We start from the raw sequence: 13,922 nt of genomic DNA on the forward strand, positions 1-13,922 counted from the left end.
TACAGAAAAATAGTTCGCCTCATAAAACAATACCTCAGATTGTGCTACTTGTTCTTTTGTAAACAAAACGCTTCCCCTTTGTCCTTGCAGGTGTGACCTGCATCTGCACTATTTCCAGTACAATATGAAACCACACAGCACAAGCTGCTCTTAAAAGATAAGATGGCAGAGACCTATTTTCACTTCTTTTTAAAGCAAAAGCATCACACCAAAAGTAAGTTGATCTTTGCATATGAAAATTTACATTCTATGTTAGAAAAATATTTAGATGTAGGTACTGAAAGGAAGTCACTGACTATTATTTTTATAATTTTATGTTGTGGGATAGTAAATATTGCAGTCTTAGCAAAAGAGGTGCTAAACGGAGGTGCTCACTCCACTGCTTCCTGTTTAAGGTGAATTTGAAATTATAGTGGCACCACTTATTTCAACAGAAGTCAGTGGTGTAAAAATAAAAGGTGAATTCACCCACTATGAAAAATGAAATTAAATTAGGAGGCAACTGCTGGGAAGAAGCTACAGATAGGTAAAAAGCCACAGTTGTAAAAGCTCAAAGTAAGATTGAGACTGTTAAGGCTGTCAGAAGAACTATGAACACAAAAGGATTTTTTAGATGGGTGGCTTACACATCTGAAAAGATTTTAAATAAACATGTGTTTTTCCATGAATGCTACTACTTAGCTTGCGCTCGGAAATGAAACTGAGCATTACTGTTTAATTTTTTTCATGCATATAAGGTTATATGAATCACCTTCCGCTCTCACAATCTGTAAGCTCTTTTTAAAATTACATTTATTTATTCTTCCACACAGTGAAAAGCACTCCCCAGGTTCCCTCGGCTGAAAACAATACACTGCTACTCATTAAAAAATCTGACCTTAAACAAGTGGCACTTGATGGGGTACTATGACTATATGGCTGTAAAGGGAGAATGTGTCACTTTATACGATGCTTTTGAGTAAAGTTTTTCCTACCAGTGCGGAGCTTCATGTGCCCGCTCCAGAATTAGTCCCACTGAAGAGGACGAGGCAGTAAGTGCAGAATCTGGCCCTGGTCAGCCAGAGTCCATAATGTTTAATTGATGTGACAAGCTTCCCAAATATTGCCAAAACATCTTGTGAGAGGAATTTTTCAATTAGTTTCAGAGGGCAGTAGTCTCTTCAGATAAGGATAGAGGCAATTTCAGTGTCTTATGGTGTTTCAAATGTACACAGAAAACCAGAGTTTCTGAAGTGTTACTGCAAAGTCCTTGAGGTTTACAGCATTAAGCTGCTAATCCACAGCATGGTACTTTTAAGTTTTAATTGTGCTTCAATGTTTTAATTATCTTCTATTTCAGTTTTGGATGGTTTGATCTACAGTTCACATGAGCCTACCTCATTGCCATCGTTCACATGAGAAACCCTTGGAAGGCAAGGGTATTACCATGTGACTGAGCTCCTCAGGACCCAGGGTGTACATAAATAGTGGAGCCTGCGCAGTCCTATAATGTAGGGGAGGAACTGTGTCTTTTGGTTTGGGTCTGTGGGTTTCTTCCTGCTCATGTGAAGATACAGTGGGCACCAGTGATGTAGACATCCAGAAAAATTGTGAAACTATTTTTAGACACAAGTTCCCATGTTTGCAGTACATTTCTCTTTTAGAAGTAACTGCAAGCTTTGCTTTGGGGGCAAGCAGCACATCTGGAGCCACAGGAGGAAGAAGGGAGCTCCAGTGTTTCAGATGAGTCATTGTTGCGTCTTAATGGAAAACCTATAAAAAACCAAACTGCCAGAGACTAATAGATCTTTCAGGGGTTTATTAGTTTTACAGGTCTTATAAAAATTACTGGAAAAACATAAAACTTTAATAGCTGAAAACTGAAAAGTTTTCATGAGCTTAAGCTTGGCCTGTTTGGATCACGGCATCACTACGCTTCTACAGCTGGGATGTGGCACACCAGCTGCAGAAATTCCCCAGACTCTCTCGCTTTTGTTTAGCTGTCCTCCAAGGTCACATGAAAGCTTGTGGCTAGAGTTTCCCTTTGAACACAGTTTCATGAAAATATTTAGATCTCTAGAAAGAGCTGAGGTACTTCCTTAGTCATAGCTTGCCTGGTGATTTCTAAGTACTAATGCCGTAGACTGAAGTTTGCAGCTGATGAAACCAGTCAAAAGTATTACAAGTCTAGATATAGATATATATGTTTATCTACACTGTGTACTCAAGGGGCTTACCAGGCTTACCAAGGGGCAATCAGGAGTATCAATTTAAGTAAGAATTTATGTCATATTTCCAGATTTGAAGAGGTATCACAGAAATTATAGACTAGGCTGTGAACCAGGACGAGACCCATCATTAGGGGTTACAAGATGGAATAACTACTCTGACTTTCAGTCTCAGATAGAGACCACAATGATTAGCTACATCCAGCAACTATCAGCTGTAGCAGTTAGCAGAGCTCATCGTGTTGGTCCAGAGAAGAGCTAAATCATTCTCTTACATCACTTACAGCCACCCTAGGATGATGACAATTAGACTGTTGTTAATGCCAAGGTAGTCAAAGGCGGCTGGATCACTACCATCAGGCTGGCAATGGCAGTGACAGTCCCCTTTATCGTATAATCTGCATAAGGACTGGTAAAGATGATGTCCGTATAGAATGTGCATGCAGAAGGTTTTCCTGAGAGCTGGTGAAACCACAGCCAGGCAGATCCTGCTGCTTTCTGAGCCTTTTCCATCACAGGTATAAGAACCCCAGAAAAAAAGAAAGGAGGAAAAAAAAAAAACAAAAACCCACGAAAATTAAGCACAGTGCAGTCTTGTGTACCCAACCTGAATTCATGCCAAGTGCTTCAGGTGGACAAACAGAAGCCTTGCTCATTGCTGAGACAAAGAACTCCTCTGGAGTTACCTGGATAATAAAGCAAATAAACTACATGGAAAGTAAACCTGTACATGTGTAAGAAAGCTGAGCTGCATCACAACTGATTTATCTTTCTCTGTTAGGTTTTAGATCTTTGAAAGATTTTTATTTAAAATGGAACATGACTACCCTGGGGCCTCTTCTACTAATTAGCCAGCTACAAATGAAGTATAGGACAGATGTCACCCAGCAGATGCAGGGATTTATCCTCAGTCAGATGCAGAGGTCACCCAAGCAGAGGCACACTTTATAGTGACATGAAGAGTCTTGATTTGCCTTTTTCATTCTGGAAAGCAATCGCACTACAGTGACTACAGGCAACTTACCCAAATATAATGATGCTAACACAATTTGGGACTTGTGATTGAGAAAATGTGAAGCTTTATTACTTTGCACCGAGGTGGCCCACTTCCTGTAAGAAAAGCAGGAGAATAATTAGAAATTTATTAGTGAGCTAGGGTGACCCACAGATATATTTTGTTGATGGAGAGTATAAAAGCACCTAATTTTGGCATTCTCCTTCTGAAATGTGTGGCAAAGTGGAAGAGACTTGACTTAGTTCTGTTAAAGCTCAAAATTATTTCTAACTCAGTTTATAATGATTTTGTTCCCAGATTTTCCTCCTTGCAAAAATAACTTTTGCTCTCTATGTTTGGACATTTAATGGCCCTTTTATCATATTATGGGTAATGAGATACACTTTCATGCTTTGCTCCCCCAAACCCAAATGACAGAGGGATCTTTTTGTGTCATTGCAGAACTTCCTGCACCAAAGGTCAAAATAAATCTATTAGTAATTAAGCCTCACCAACTGGCTAAAGACTTTGTTACGCCTGTAAGCTTGTTGCTAGACTAAGTGGAAGCAATGGCCTAGGTGGGCCATCTCACATGTTATTTGTCTCATGATAGCATAAACAGCAGACATTAATACTCACTTCTTACTAATGCATTCAGATTCATTATAAATGAGGAAAACAAAATTAATGGATTTGCGTTTATGGTGGATTTCTATTAGGGGCTTGTGTTCTAGCTGCCTACACATCTGAATTTCCTGGGAATGAATGGGTTTAACCACAGTGTAATAGTTGTTTGTATAAAATAATTAATTAAGGTGTGTAAAAGGTTTTGTAAAAGCATTCAAAACAATGGGAAAATTCCCAGTTGCCTCTTCTTGCTTTTAGCACAATGATATATATCCCCTTGTGCTTGATCTTAAATTGATGTGTAATTTTCACAGATTGTGATATAGGATATATTTACGGTCTCACAGTACAAGGAGTTAGAGAAACAAGACTTTGGAAGGGGAAACCTTTGTCAAAACACAGATTCACATGTGTTGCAAGCTGTGACAAGAGACGGTCATAGTAGAAGGAAACAGTTACGCACCTTCTAGAACAGCACTGAGAGTGAAAAGACAAACCAACTGGTTGTCCATATTTCTGAATTACTTTGCTGTCATGCATTCATTTCACACAAGTACTTTGTGTGGGATGGAGGATGGGTTACAAAGAAGGAAGAACAGCTTTAACAGTGGAATTTGTTAACCCTATCACAACAATATAGCCCTGGGAGGGACTTCAGGAGATCACGTGCACCAAAGCTGGATGACACTCCGACTCTCATCATGTTTGTGAAACCCCTGTTAAGAGTCCTTCAATTATGGCAACGTCACACCACTTCCATGTCACCTAGTCCTTTACTATCTTAAGGTAATATTTTTTTCTTAATAGCTCACCTGAACTTTGCTCACCTGAGCTTTTTGAGCCCGTTATTTCTTTCCCCAGCTTATTAGGACATGGAGAAGAAACTATATCTTTCAGGTATGGATCTACAGCCTATCAAAAGACTAACAGAGGCCTGTGCAAGACACGTATACATAGTTTGATAGGGTATGAAGGCTGAGAAACTTTAAAATACAGTTGGTTCCTCCAATATTTAAGGATGCCCTGCATGCTTCAAACAAATAACAGTAACAGTCAGAGATGGACCATATGCTTAGCATACAGGCAAAGTAATTTTAAAAGTATTAAAGTATTTAATGACAGACATGCATAATAACCAGTAGCAAAAACAGCGTACAAACAGGGAAGGAACTGATCAAATATATGTAAGAAGTAAAGGTGACTCAGTGTTGTTGGACCTGGTCTTGGCAATACGATCACCAGTATATGTTATTGTGCTTTCCACTTCTATACATAATCAATAAAAGAACCTGAGCAATGAATTCAGTCTGGAATAGCATCTGAGTGAACGACAGATGGTAGATAGGTGGTGGAGACAGACAAACAGTCAAAATTAATATGGTTTAGTGTGTGATTGACTGCGGAAAGTGCTAAATTGAATGGAGATCCTTTGCCAACAGTAGCCAACAGGGGAGGCTCACCAACACTTTCCTTTCCGTTTAGAGAATATATAGAATATATTCCATACAAAGACTGAAAAGCCTTGCCTTATCTCACCTCGCTCTTCTTTGTCAAGGCCTTTCTGTCTATATAGATAGTGTATACACACTATATATAGAGAGAATACACAGTGAGCACTTCTAATACAGAAAGAAAAGCCTTGCCTCAGCTCACCCTGCCTCACTGAGGCTTTTCTGTTTGTCTATAGAATAACTACAGAGGGAAAGTTGTCACTTCACCTCACCTCACCTCGTGAGGTCTTTTCCCCCCGTGCAGAGCACACACATTACCTCTATGTGTTCCAGGGTACATATATCCCTAAGATGTAGATAGCATATATTATCTATACAGACAGAAAAGCCTCAACTAGGCAAAACGATGGGAGGTGTATGTGTAGCCTCACCCCCCCGGCCTGTCCGCCCACACCCACAGCGTTACAGATGGGGCATGCGGCCCCCGTCACCCACAGACTAAGCGGGCCCCGCCGCGCCGCTTCTCCCTGCCATACGGGCCGTTCCCCGCACGGAGCGGGGCAGGACAGCACCTCCCGCGGGTGCGCGGGGCCCGGCCGGGCTGCGGCGGCCGCCGCCCGACGGGAACCGAGGCCTGGGAGGGGGGCGGGAGGTGGGGCGCCCGGCCTCCCTCACGGCGGGCGGGGCGGCGCGGCGGAGGCGCCGCCAGGGGGCGCTGTGGGCGGCGGCGGCGTTAACGGCCGCAGGGCGGCGGCGGGAGCGGCGCTCGGGCCCGCTTGCGCGCTCCTGCCCTCCCCGCTCCCGTGGGGCGGCCGTGGCCTCGGCCTCCCGCCCGTTGGCGACCCTCGGCGCCCGGCTGCGGTCGGGGCGGAGCAGAAGGAGGAAGAGGAGCGGGTCGGAGTGAGGAAGCGCTGCGAGAAGCCATGTCCGCGCCTGCCGGGCTGCCGCCGCGGCCCGCCGGTGCCGCCGCCGCTGCTTACCCGGGCGGGCCCGGCGCCTCCCGGGAGGCCGCGGCCCCTCAGAGCGGCGCGCCTCGCTACCAGAACGGTGAGGGGCCAGCGGCCCGTGCGGGGCCTAGCGCTGGCGGCGGCGGGGAGAGGCCGCCCGCGGGGTCCCCGGGGCGAGCTGCGCTGCTGCCTCACGGGGGGCCCTGCGGGTGCCGGGGGGGCTGCTCGCTTTTCCCTCCTCCTGGGGTGGCGGGAGGTGCGGGGCGCCGAGGCGGCCGCTGTGGGGGGCGGCGTGGGCGCGGGTCCGGCAGAGGGCCCGGTGGGCCGCGGCGGAGCCGGCACGTAAGGAAGGAAGCCCTTTCTCTGAAAGACAGCAGAACCCGCTGGAGCCGCTTGGGAAAGGCGCGTCCCCCCCGGGCCCCCGCCGCTGCATGCGGAGTTAACTTTTAAAAAGGCGCAGCCTCTCCCAGCCTCGCTAGAGGAGCGAGGGAGAGGGTATCCGCTTCCTTCTCGCGAATTTGGGTCTGCTGGCGCTTGTGGCGCTCGCTTTGTGGCGTTTCGGCAATGCTCCGGAGGCCAAGGCACCTCCAGGCCTCGGCTCTGGCAGTCGTACACGAGTACGGGCAGAAAACCACGTATTGTAGATGAGAGTGCTTACTTCATAACTGTTTATGAACTTAGAAGTAGTAGGTGGATGGGCGTTCACACAACTGGATCTTGGGTTTTGAGTTGAATAAACAAGATTGGACCAGTGAAATGTGGGTCACTGAAAAACAAAGGTAAAATAGTTCGAAGTCACAAACTACTGACTTGCTTTTCGGATGGAGAGGTATTGAGACTAACTGTACTATGAACTAAAATAATTAGTGTGCAGTTCCTCGTTTTTAAATGGGTGCGCTATAAAATCAGTTCTTTATTAATACACCTCGTTAACTTTGCAGAATGCCTGTATGATCTTCGTCCCCACCTAATGATGGTTTAGTATCTAAATTGGGCCTCTTGCATAGAGTTTTAGCTCCTACTGTGAAACCCTTTATTTTGTAGTCGGGCTATTTTGTGCACAGGCGTTTTTTCCGCACAGATCAGTATGCAGGGTAATGACCCTACAAAATTTTTTAGTCATGAATATTTCTCATGTCCAAAGGGGTAGTTAGGCAAAAAGCACTTACATGCCTATAAAGTAGGTTTTGAGTCAGTTTGCAGGTAATGCAAAAGTCACTGAAGTGACTGAAAAGGAGGGTACTTAAATGGTAGATTTTAGGGAGATACTAATGCCTCAGATGTGTCCAAACTTTAGTATTGTAATGCTGAGTTTTGCCAAAATTATTCAGAAAATGCCAACTTGTATGGCTTTCAATAAAAAACCATATAATTATCAGGACATGGCAACTACAGCATCAATAACCTGGAATTGTGTTTCACAGAAACAAATAGGAACTGACATCATAGGTTCTCCTTGTTTTTTTAACTGAATGAAACAATAATTTTAACGAGCCATCGTTACTTTTTGTTATTTTAATTACTTAACTCCATGTTGCTGCTAATATTCTTAAAAACAGCTTGTAGTAGACCATTTATTTTCTGCGAAACACTTTTTCTTTAATTCTGAGAAATTTATACACTGTTCAGTAATAGTCTTGACTTTTTATTGTATAACTTGCTAACTACTCAACTTAACTCTGGTTTCTGTGTTCCTTAAGATATCTTACAGTGATGCATATTTGATAATTTGTAGGCAAGAACTCTGAATTTGACACTGTGTGTGATTTAGCAATAGCATTCCAGAATTTTTAGATTAGTCTGTCTTCTTTTAGTGCTAATCTTCTGAAGTTACAGGATTTGAGGCTTCTTTTTTTTAAATAGTAATAGGAGGGGGAGTAGAGGGGAATAGTAACAGAAAAAGACTGTACTGGAAGTTTCCATTCTGTCCAATAGAAACTAAATTTCACAAAGAAGATTGTCATTGCTTTTGAAATTTAGTTTTACATCAGTATAATGGAGTTTAAATGTAAGATACTTAAGTGAATACAGCTATTTCTGTGTTGACTGAAAGAAAACACTAGTGCATCCTTTCAGATGTTTAGAGTGCTCTGTTTTAATTTAATAAAATGTGGATTTTTCAGGTAAAACTTGAAGTTACTGGCATCTGATGAAAGAGGGGCTGTTTTTTGCAGAAAGCAAGCAACCTGTTGCACGTACAGTGATATTAAAAAGGATGTTCTGCTTTGTTTTTAATAAGTTTTGTCCGGTCCAATGACCAAGTCCATTTGAGACCCTTGGAGACTTAATTTTACTATAATTTAGTTGTTTTATGGGGTTTTTTTAAATTAACTTCTTGTTTGTATTTTATTAATTTTTTTTTCTTGTCTCTTACAGTGCTCTCAGTTTGATCCTATGCTGAAATTAAGTGTTTAAAAAAACAAAGAAGCCCTTGTTTGGGATGTTGTTTATAAGTCTGGGGCTTTAAAATACAATTCTTCTGAATAAAGTCTTGCAAGTTCAAGAAGCTTTTATTGTAGTAGTCTTACAGGTGGCTTTGTATCGAAGTGGAAAATGACCTGCTTCCTAATTTCAGCATAATAAAATGTTGCTTGTTAAATTAGTACTGAAAGATGATGTATTTTTCCAGTAGTGATGGAGGACTTCAGTGCTAACAATTTAATGTATTGAAATGTAATGCTGAGAGGATAATTGTATTGACTCACCATGGTTCTCCAGAAGATTTTTGTCTGATGTTGTCTACAACTGGTTTGTAAGATTACCATTATCATCTCTACTAGCGTTTTGGGACCATAATTTTCATTATGACGTTATTTAGCTTTGTTTTCCATCCCTTCTCAGACTTCGGATCTTTTGGATAGTTTCATTAAATTTGATCAAGAGGATAGAGGTCTGAGAGATATGAAATCCCTGAATATTTTGTGAAAATGGGAAGCTGGGTGAATGAAGGTGCTAGACATTAATTCCATGACTGAGCTGTTGTGAGAGCTCAGCAGTGGCTTGATTTTGCTGGCTTGTTTGCTGGCAGTTAACAAGGCACAGTAGTGCTGCCCCATTCTGTCCCATAAGGGACATGTGAGGGAGCTGTGGTGAGTCTTCTCTGTACGTGGGTAAAGGGATGTTAAAAGTTACAGAAAATTAACAGGTGTTCTTGGCTAGAAAGGAACTTGGTGGTGTAGGGTACGTAGACTACCTGTAGATAGGGTACGTGGCACATGGCTAAATTATTCAGGTGAGAGAACACATGGACATAAAAACCAAACAGACATGACACTAGCAAGAAAAGCTTTCCTAATTCACATAGTGGTATAGCCATAATGCTGCTTTTTTATTTTTTTTTCTTTGTGGTGGCTTCCCCTCCCCCCCAAAAAAAAGAAAAGTGATAAGACTTTTGGGGCTCACCTGTTAATGTCTGTGTAGTTATACATTATAATATTATAAAGTATTAATTGGTCTGTAGAAGGAGGGGTTCACTGCTTTTGTTATAGAGATGGCATTTTAGCAATACACCTTCTGTGTGCAGCTAAGGTTTTCAACTCCTCTTGTGGAGTTTTTTTTTTTTTTTGAGAGATTTGTCAGGTGTTTTGGGAGGAAGGTAGAGTACCTGAGACATCAGGACAGATTGTGTAGTTAACCAGATTTCAAAATGACATTGAAGATGTACCTAGATTTCCAGTGTTGAAAACTGTCCAATTATCTAGTCATGATTAGTAGCTTCAGTTACTAATTGCAGTACAAAAATTACTTTCTACTCACATTCTTTATAATAAAATGGACAAAAAACTCATGTCAGATAATGGGAGTAATCTTTCATCTGTAATTGTAAAACTTGCTTGTAAAGGATCAGGAGTTTGAAATCAAAAATATAATTTTTCAAATATCAAGTGTGTCTGTCTTAGTGAGATCTTCATGGGATTTATACTCTTGTGTGCTCATGTATAGTTTTATAGGTGTTTCTACTTAAAAATGTGAATAAAGATGACTTGGGCATTCTATAATGTAGAGACTGATATCTTGTATCAGTAATTTAATCTGTCTTTATTTATGGTGTGTGTTTTTAAACCAGAGCTAGATACTGCAAGGCACTGCAGTAGATGATGTGCAACCTTTTATTTAGAAGTCAGGTGCTCCTAAACCAGTTTCTAAATTATACCTGCACAGTTAGTTTATTCTGCATATTTTAGTAGAACAAATGCACAAACTCTTCAGAGAAGTCATCTTTTCTTGCCATCTTAAGTGATATAACCACTTAAAGCAATAAGCCTTGACAGACGTAAGTTATTGGTGTATTTTTGAGTTTGCTCTTTCAGACTTTAAAAAAGCAGGTTGAAAGTCTGCCAAAGTTCATGTAGCTGTTAATGACTTGCGAACTCAGAATCATTTTCCTTTAAAGGACAATAAACTACAGAGCTCTATGAAGCAGCTCACACTTTTTCAAGAAGATAGTGAATCAGAAGCATAGTTACATACTCTCCTCAAAACTCAGGCTGTAATTTTTTTTAAGCTCCTTATGCTTTCTCCCAAAGTGCCTTTCTGTCTTTTGACCCAGCAGTCCAAGTTAGTGTTGTTCATTTTTTAGCTCCTTTCTCTTCTACTCAACTTTCTGGGTTGTCAATTACGAAAAGGTGTTTTTAATTTTATCAGAAAGCAATTTTGGACAGTATGTTCCTTGCTTACAGGATTCCGTTAACAAATTCATTATTAAAATTGCCTTGCAAGTTCATCATAGAACATCTGGGTGTTACTTGGAGGACACTGACTTTTCAGAATTTCAAGATAAGAGAAGTAATACTTACATTTTGTAATCGTTGTAAATATAAGGGGGGAAATCAACAATTCATTATCATAATGGCTGCTGTTTAATTTGTGAGTGCCCTAGTGCTGTGCTTGTGTTTCTGTTCACTGGGGGCTGGGAAATAACACTATAGTCATTCTGCGTGATGTAAGCAGTAGGGTGTGGTAATTTTAAGAAAGGAAGTTATCCAGGGAAATGCATTTGTGGTTGACTAGAAAATAAAAATAGGGTTCAGGAAAAGAACTTGAGGAAGAACTTTCAGATTTACCATTGATCAGTTGTCATTGAAAAAACCAGCTTGGACAGAGTTAACGTTCAGTCTCTAGCAAACAAATACTTGTTTGACCCTTGCTGGGCCAGTATGTAATTAACCTCTAATGTTGCAGAGCCAGTTGCAGTGACAGCAGAGGTCAATTTCTCTGATATCAATGTCTCTTATACCTGGTGTATGTATCAGGCAGTAAACAGAAATGAAGTGCCTTGTCACATACTCTGTAGTTTCATAAAAATGTTAGTTTTCATAAAAGCACAATACAAAAGAACACAGAAGACAAAAATAATTGCCCTGCAGCACTGTATCTTGGTCACCATGTTGCGGTTTTGTAAAGAAGAGTACGTGCATTTTCATATATTGACGTATTGGTTTGACTGTAGCTCTTCATTTTCCATATTCAGTCAGTTTCTTTAAGATATACTGTTGTATTCAGACACTTAGAAACATCAATTTGGTGCTTATTGTTGCTCACTATTTGTTTAAATATTAACCTCCTAAAAGCTCTTAAAAATATTCAAAGTACTAATGTGAGGCATACAATCTTGGCATGGAAACCTCTTTCAATAATGGAAGCAATCAATTTTTCTGTTACTTCCGTGTGTATTTGCAAATTACTTCAAATACTGTATTTTGCATGCATAATACTTGGTTTGTTCTCTTTCTGCTGATGGAAATAGACCTCAAAAATAGTGACAGAAAACAAGAAGAAACCAATTGTTTGTTAGAGTAAGTACAGACTTGATTGGCATTACTAGCGCATGCACCTTTAATACATGTGACATTTTCTCTTCATTTCAGGTCCTGTGCAGAGTGGGATGCAGTTCCCCCCTGGCTATGGCTCGCATCCTCCAAACTATAGCACGCCCTCAGGACACTATTCCCAAGTGCCCAATAAAGCTGCTGCTTCACATTTGGATAATCAGTATAGAGGCAGTTACTACACTACTTACTATTCAGCACCAGCACAAAATGTTATGACACCTTCTGTGGGTACCAATGTGTTGAATACACAGGAATCACAGCAGTTGTACAAAACTCCTCCCCATACAGTGGGGTCAGCTGAAGGACCTGTTCAAGGAGCAATATCATCTGCGTCCTACTTGCATACAAGTGCTCAGCAATCATATTCAGCATTTGGTAATCACTACAGCACTTCTGTCAGCTCTTCAGTTGCATCTCAGGGATTTCCCCTTAATTCTGATCACTACACCATGCCCGTGGTTTCTAGTGCCGTGTATCCTAATGTTTCCTATCCTGCAGCTGCTGGCAGTGTGTATGGGCAGGCATTTACCTCTCAGAGCCTACCTGCTGTTGGACAGTTCAAAGAGACAAACACGTTTTCTAGCCAGAGTATATCAGTACCTCATTCACTTCAACAGCATGTTCCCGTGGGATATAATTCAACATTATCAACTATTTCATCTGCTCAGCCTGTTCAAGACAACCTCAGCAGGAGTCTCACTGCATCGGTTGCTAAAGGAAACAACGAAATAAATACAGGTATGGTATATTTGAAGGTTAGTGAACTTCCAGGTGTGTCTGGGAAAGATCAGAAATCATGTGCTTTTGGCAGTTTGTACATGTTCACTATGTGAAATTCTGTATTGTGATTTTGAATTCTGTCCTTATTCATTCTTGAAGCTTTTCTCATTTGGTTACCACAGTCCTCAGAATAGCAGCTAATCATATCACTGACATGTTTCTGTTAAGAAATGCAGAAAAAGACACTATTTGGGGGTTGGTTTTAGTTAATTGGGTTTTTTTTTTTCATGTAAGTGGCCTTGGAAGGGCATTTTTTCATGTAGTTTTGAAGGAATGTGTAATTTCTGAAATATGTCTATTAATCACAAAGGTACTTTTTTCCTTTTCTGGCTAGAGAATTTTTTTAAGTCATGATCTGTGTTGATTCTTTAAATTTTACCTAAGTGAACATGCATGCACTCTTTTCTTCAGAAAGTTCAGAAACAGTAGAAGCCTACAAGGGTTTGGAGGCAGTTGGGGTTTTTTTTAATTAATATTTTTGATAAGCATTTGAATGAGAGAGCAATTTTGGTGGTTTTAGCTGATTTTTGTAAGCAACAACTTGATGTTTTTAGTATGGATGTAGCTATAGAGAATGAAGTTGCGAAGGTGACAGTTCAGGGCAAGTACATTCAGTCCTTGCTAGTAGCTGCAGCTTCTGCTTCATGGGAAAATTGAGTACAAGTTCATAGGTAGGTTCATACAAGCACTTGGTAGGAAGAATGGAAGAGATTAGAGATGTGCGAGTGCCTCCCCATTGAAACATCTTGCTCTCCCTCAGAGAGCAGTAGCATGTGCAGGAAAATTCTGGCTTTCTTTCTGTACTGGTAATTTTCTGACTTCATGCAGTTTTGTCTTGTAAGCTGTGCAAGATTAATGGTTTTCTTTTTCTGATGAGATGGATATTAGAGAGCTGTAGAATGTTTCCTTTTTTATGCCAGATATTTCAGATTATAGTTTGACACTGGAATTGTTTTAGGAGTCCTTGTAACGGAGGTTTTCTAAGACCAAGGGCTTATGAAAGAACCATAGTTTTGATGATGGTAAAGCTTTGCCTGGGAAAAACAGCTAAGCTTAAATCAAGCTCATCCAATCCATACCAAGGT

At 41.0% G+C, this 13,922-nt stretch overlaps 1 protein-coding gene across 5 annotated transcripts in view; it reads left to right on the forward strand.

Moving 5' to 3' along the window:
• The first annotated feature begins 6,038 nt into the window (after positions 1-6,038).
• The window catches only part of SEC24B (SEC24 homolog B, COPII component), a 52,260-nt gene continuing 44,376 nt past the window's right edge, over positions 6,039-13,922 (forward strand). For 3 of the 5 annotated variants that reach the window (XM_075500714.1, XM_075500715.1, XM_075500717.1), the window contains exons 1-2: positions 6,039-6,326; positions 12,094-12,795. In XM_075500714.1, coding sequence (XP_075356829.1) covers positions 6,203-6,326; positions 12,094-12,795 — 826 coding nt within the window. In that variant the 5' untranslated portion in view covers positions 6,039-6,202. The remainder of the gene's footprint in view (positions 6,327-12,093; positions 12,796-13,922) is intronic. The other 2 variants (XR_012775583.1, XM_075500716.1) reach the window with 1 other exon arrangement.

The sequence above is a fragment of the Mycteria americana genome, chromosome 4 (assembly GCF_035582795.1).
Source record: "Mycteria americana isolate JAX WOST 10 ecotype Jacksonville Zoo and Gardens chromosome 4, USCA_MyAme_1.0, whole genome shotgun sequence".
Taxonomy (NCBI): domain Eukaryota; kingdom Metazoa; phylum Chordata; class Aves; order Ciconiiformes; family Ciconiidae; genus Mycteria; species Mycteria americana.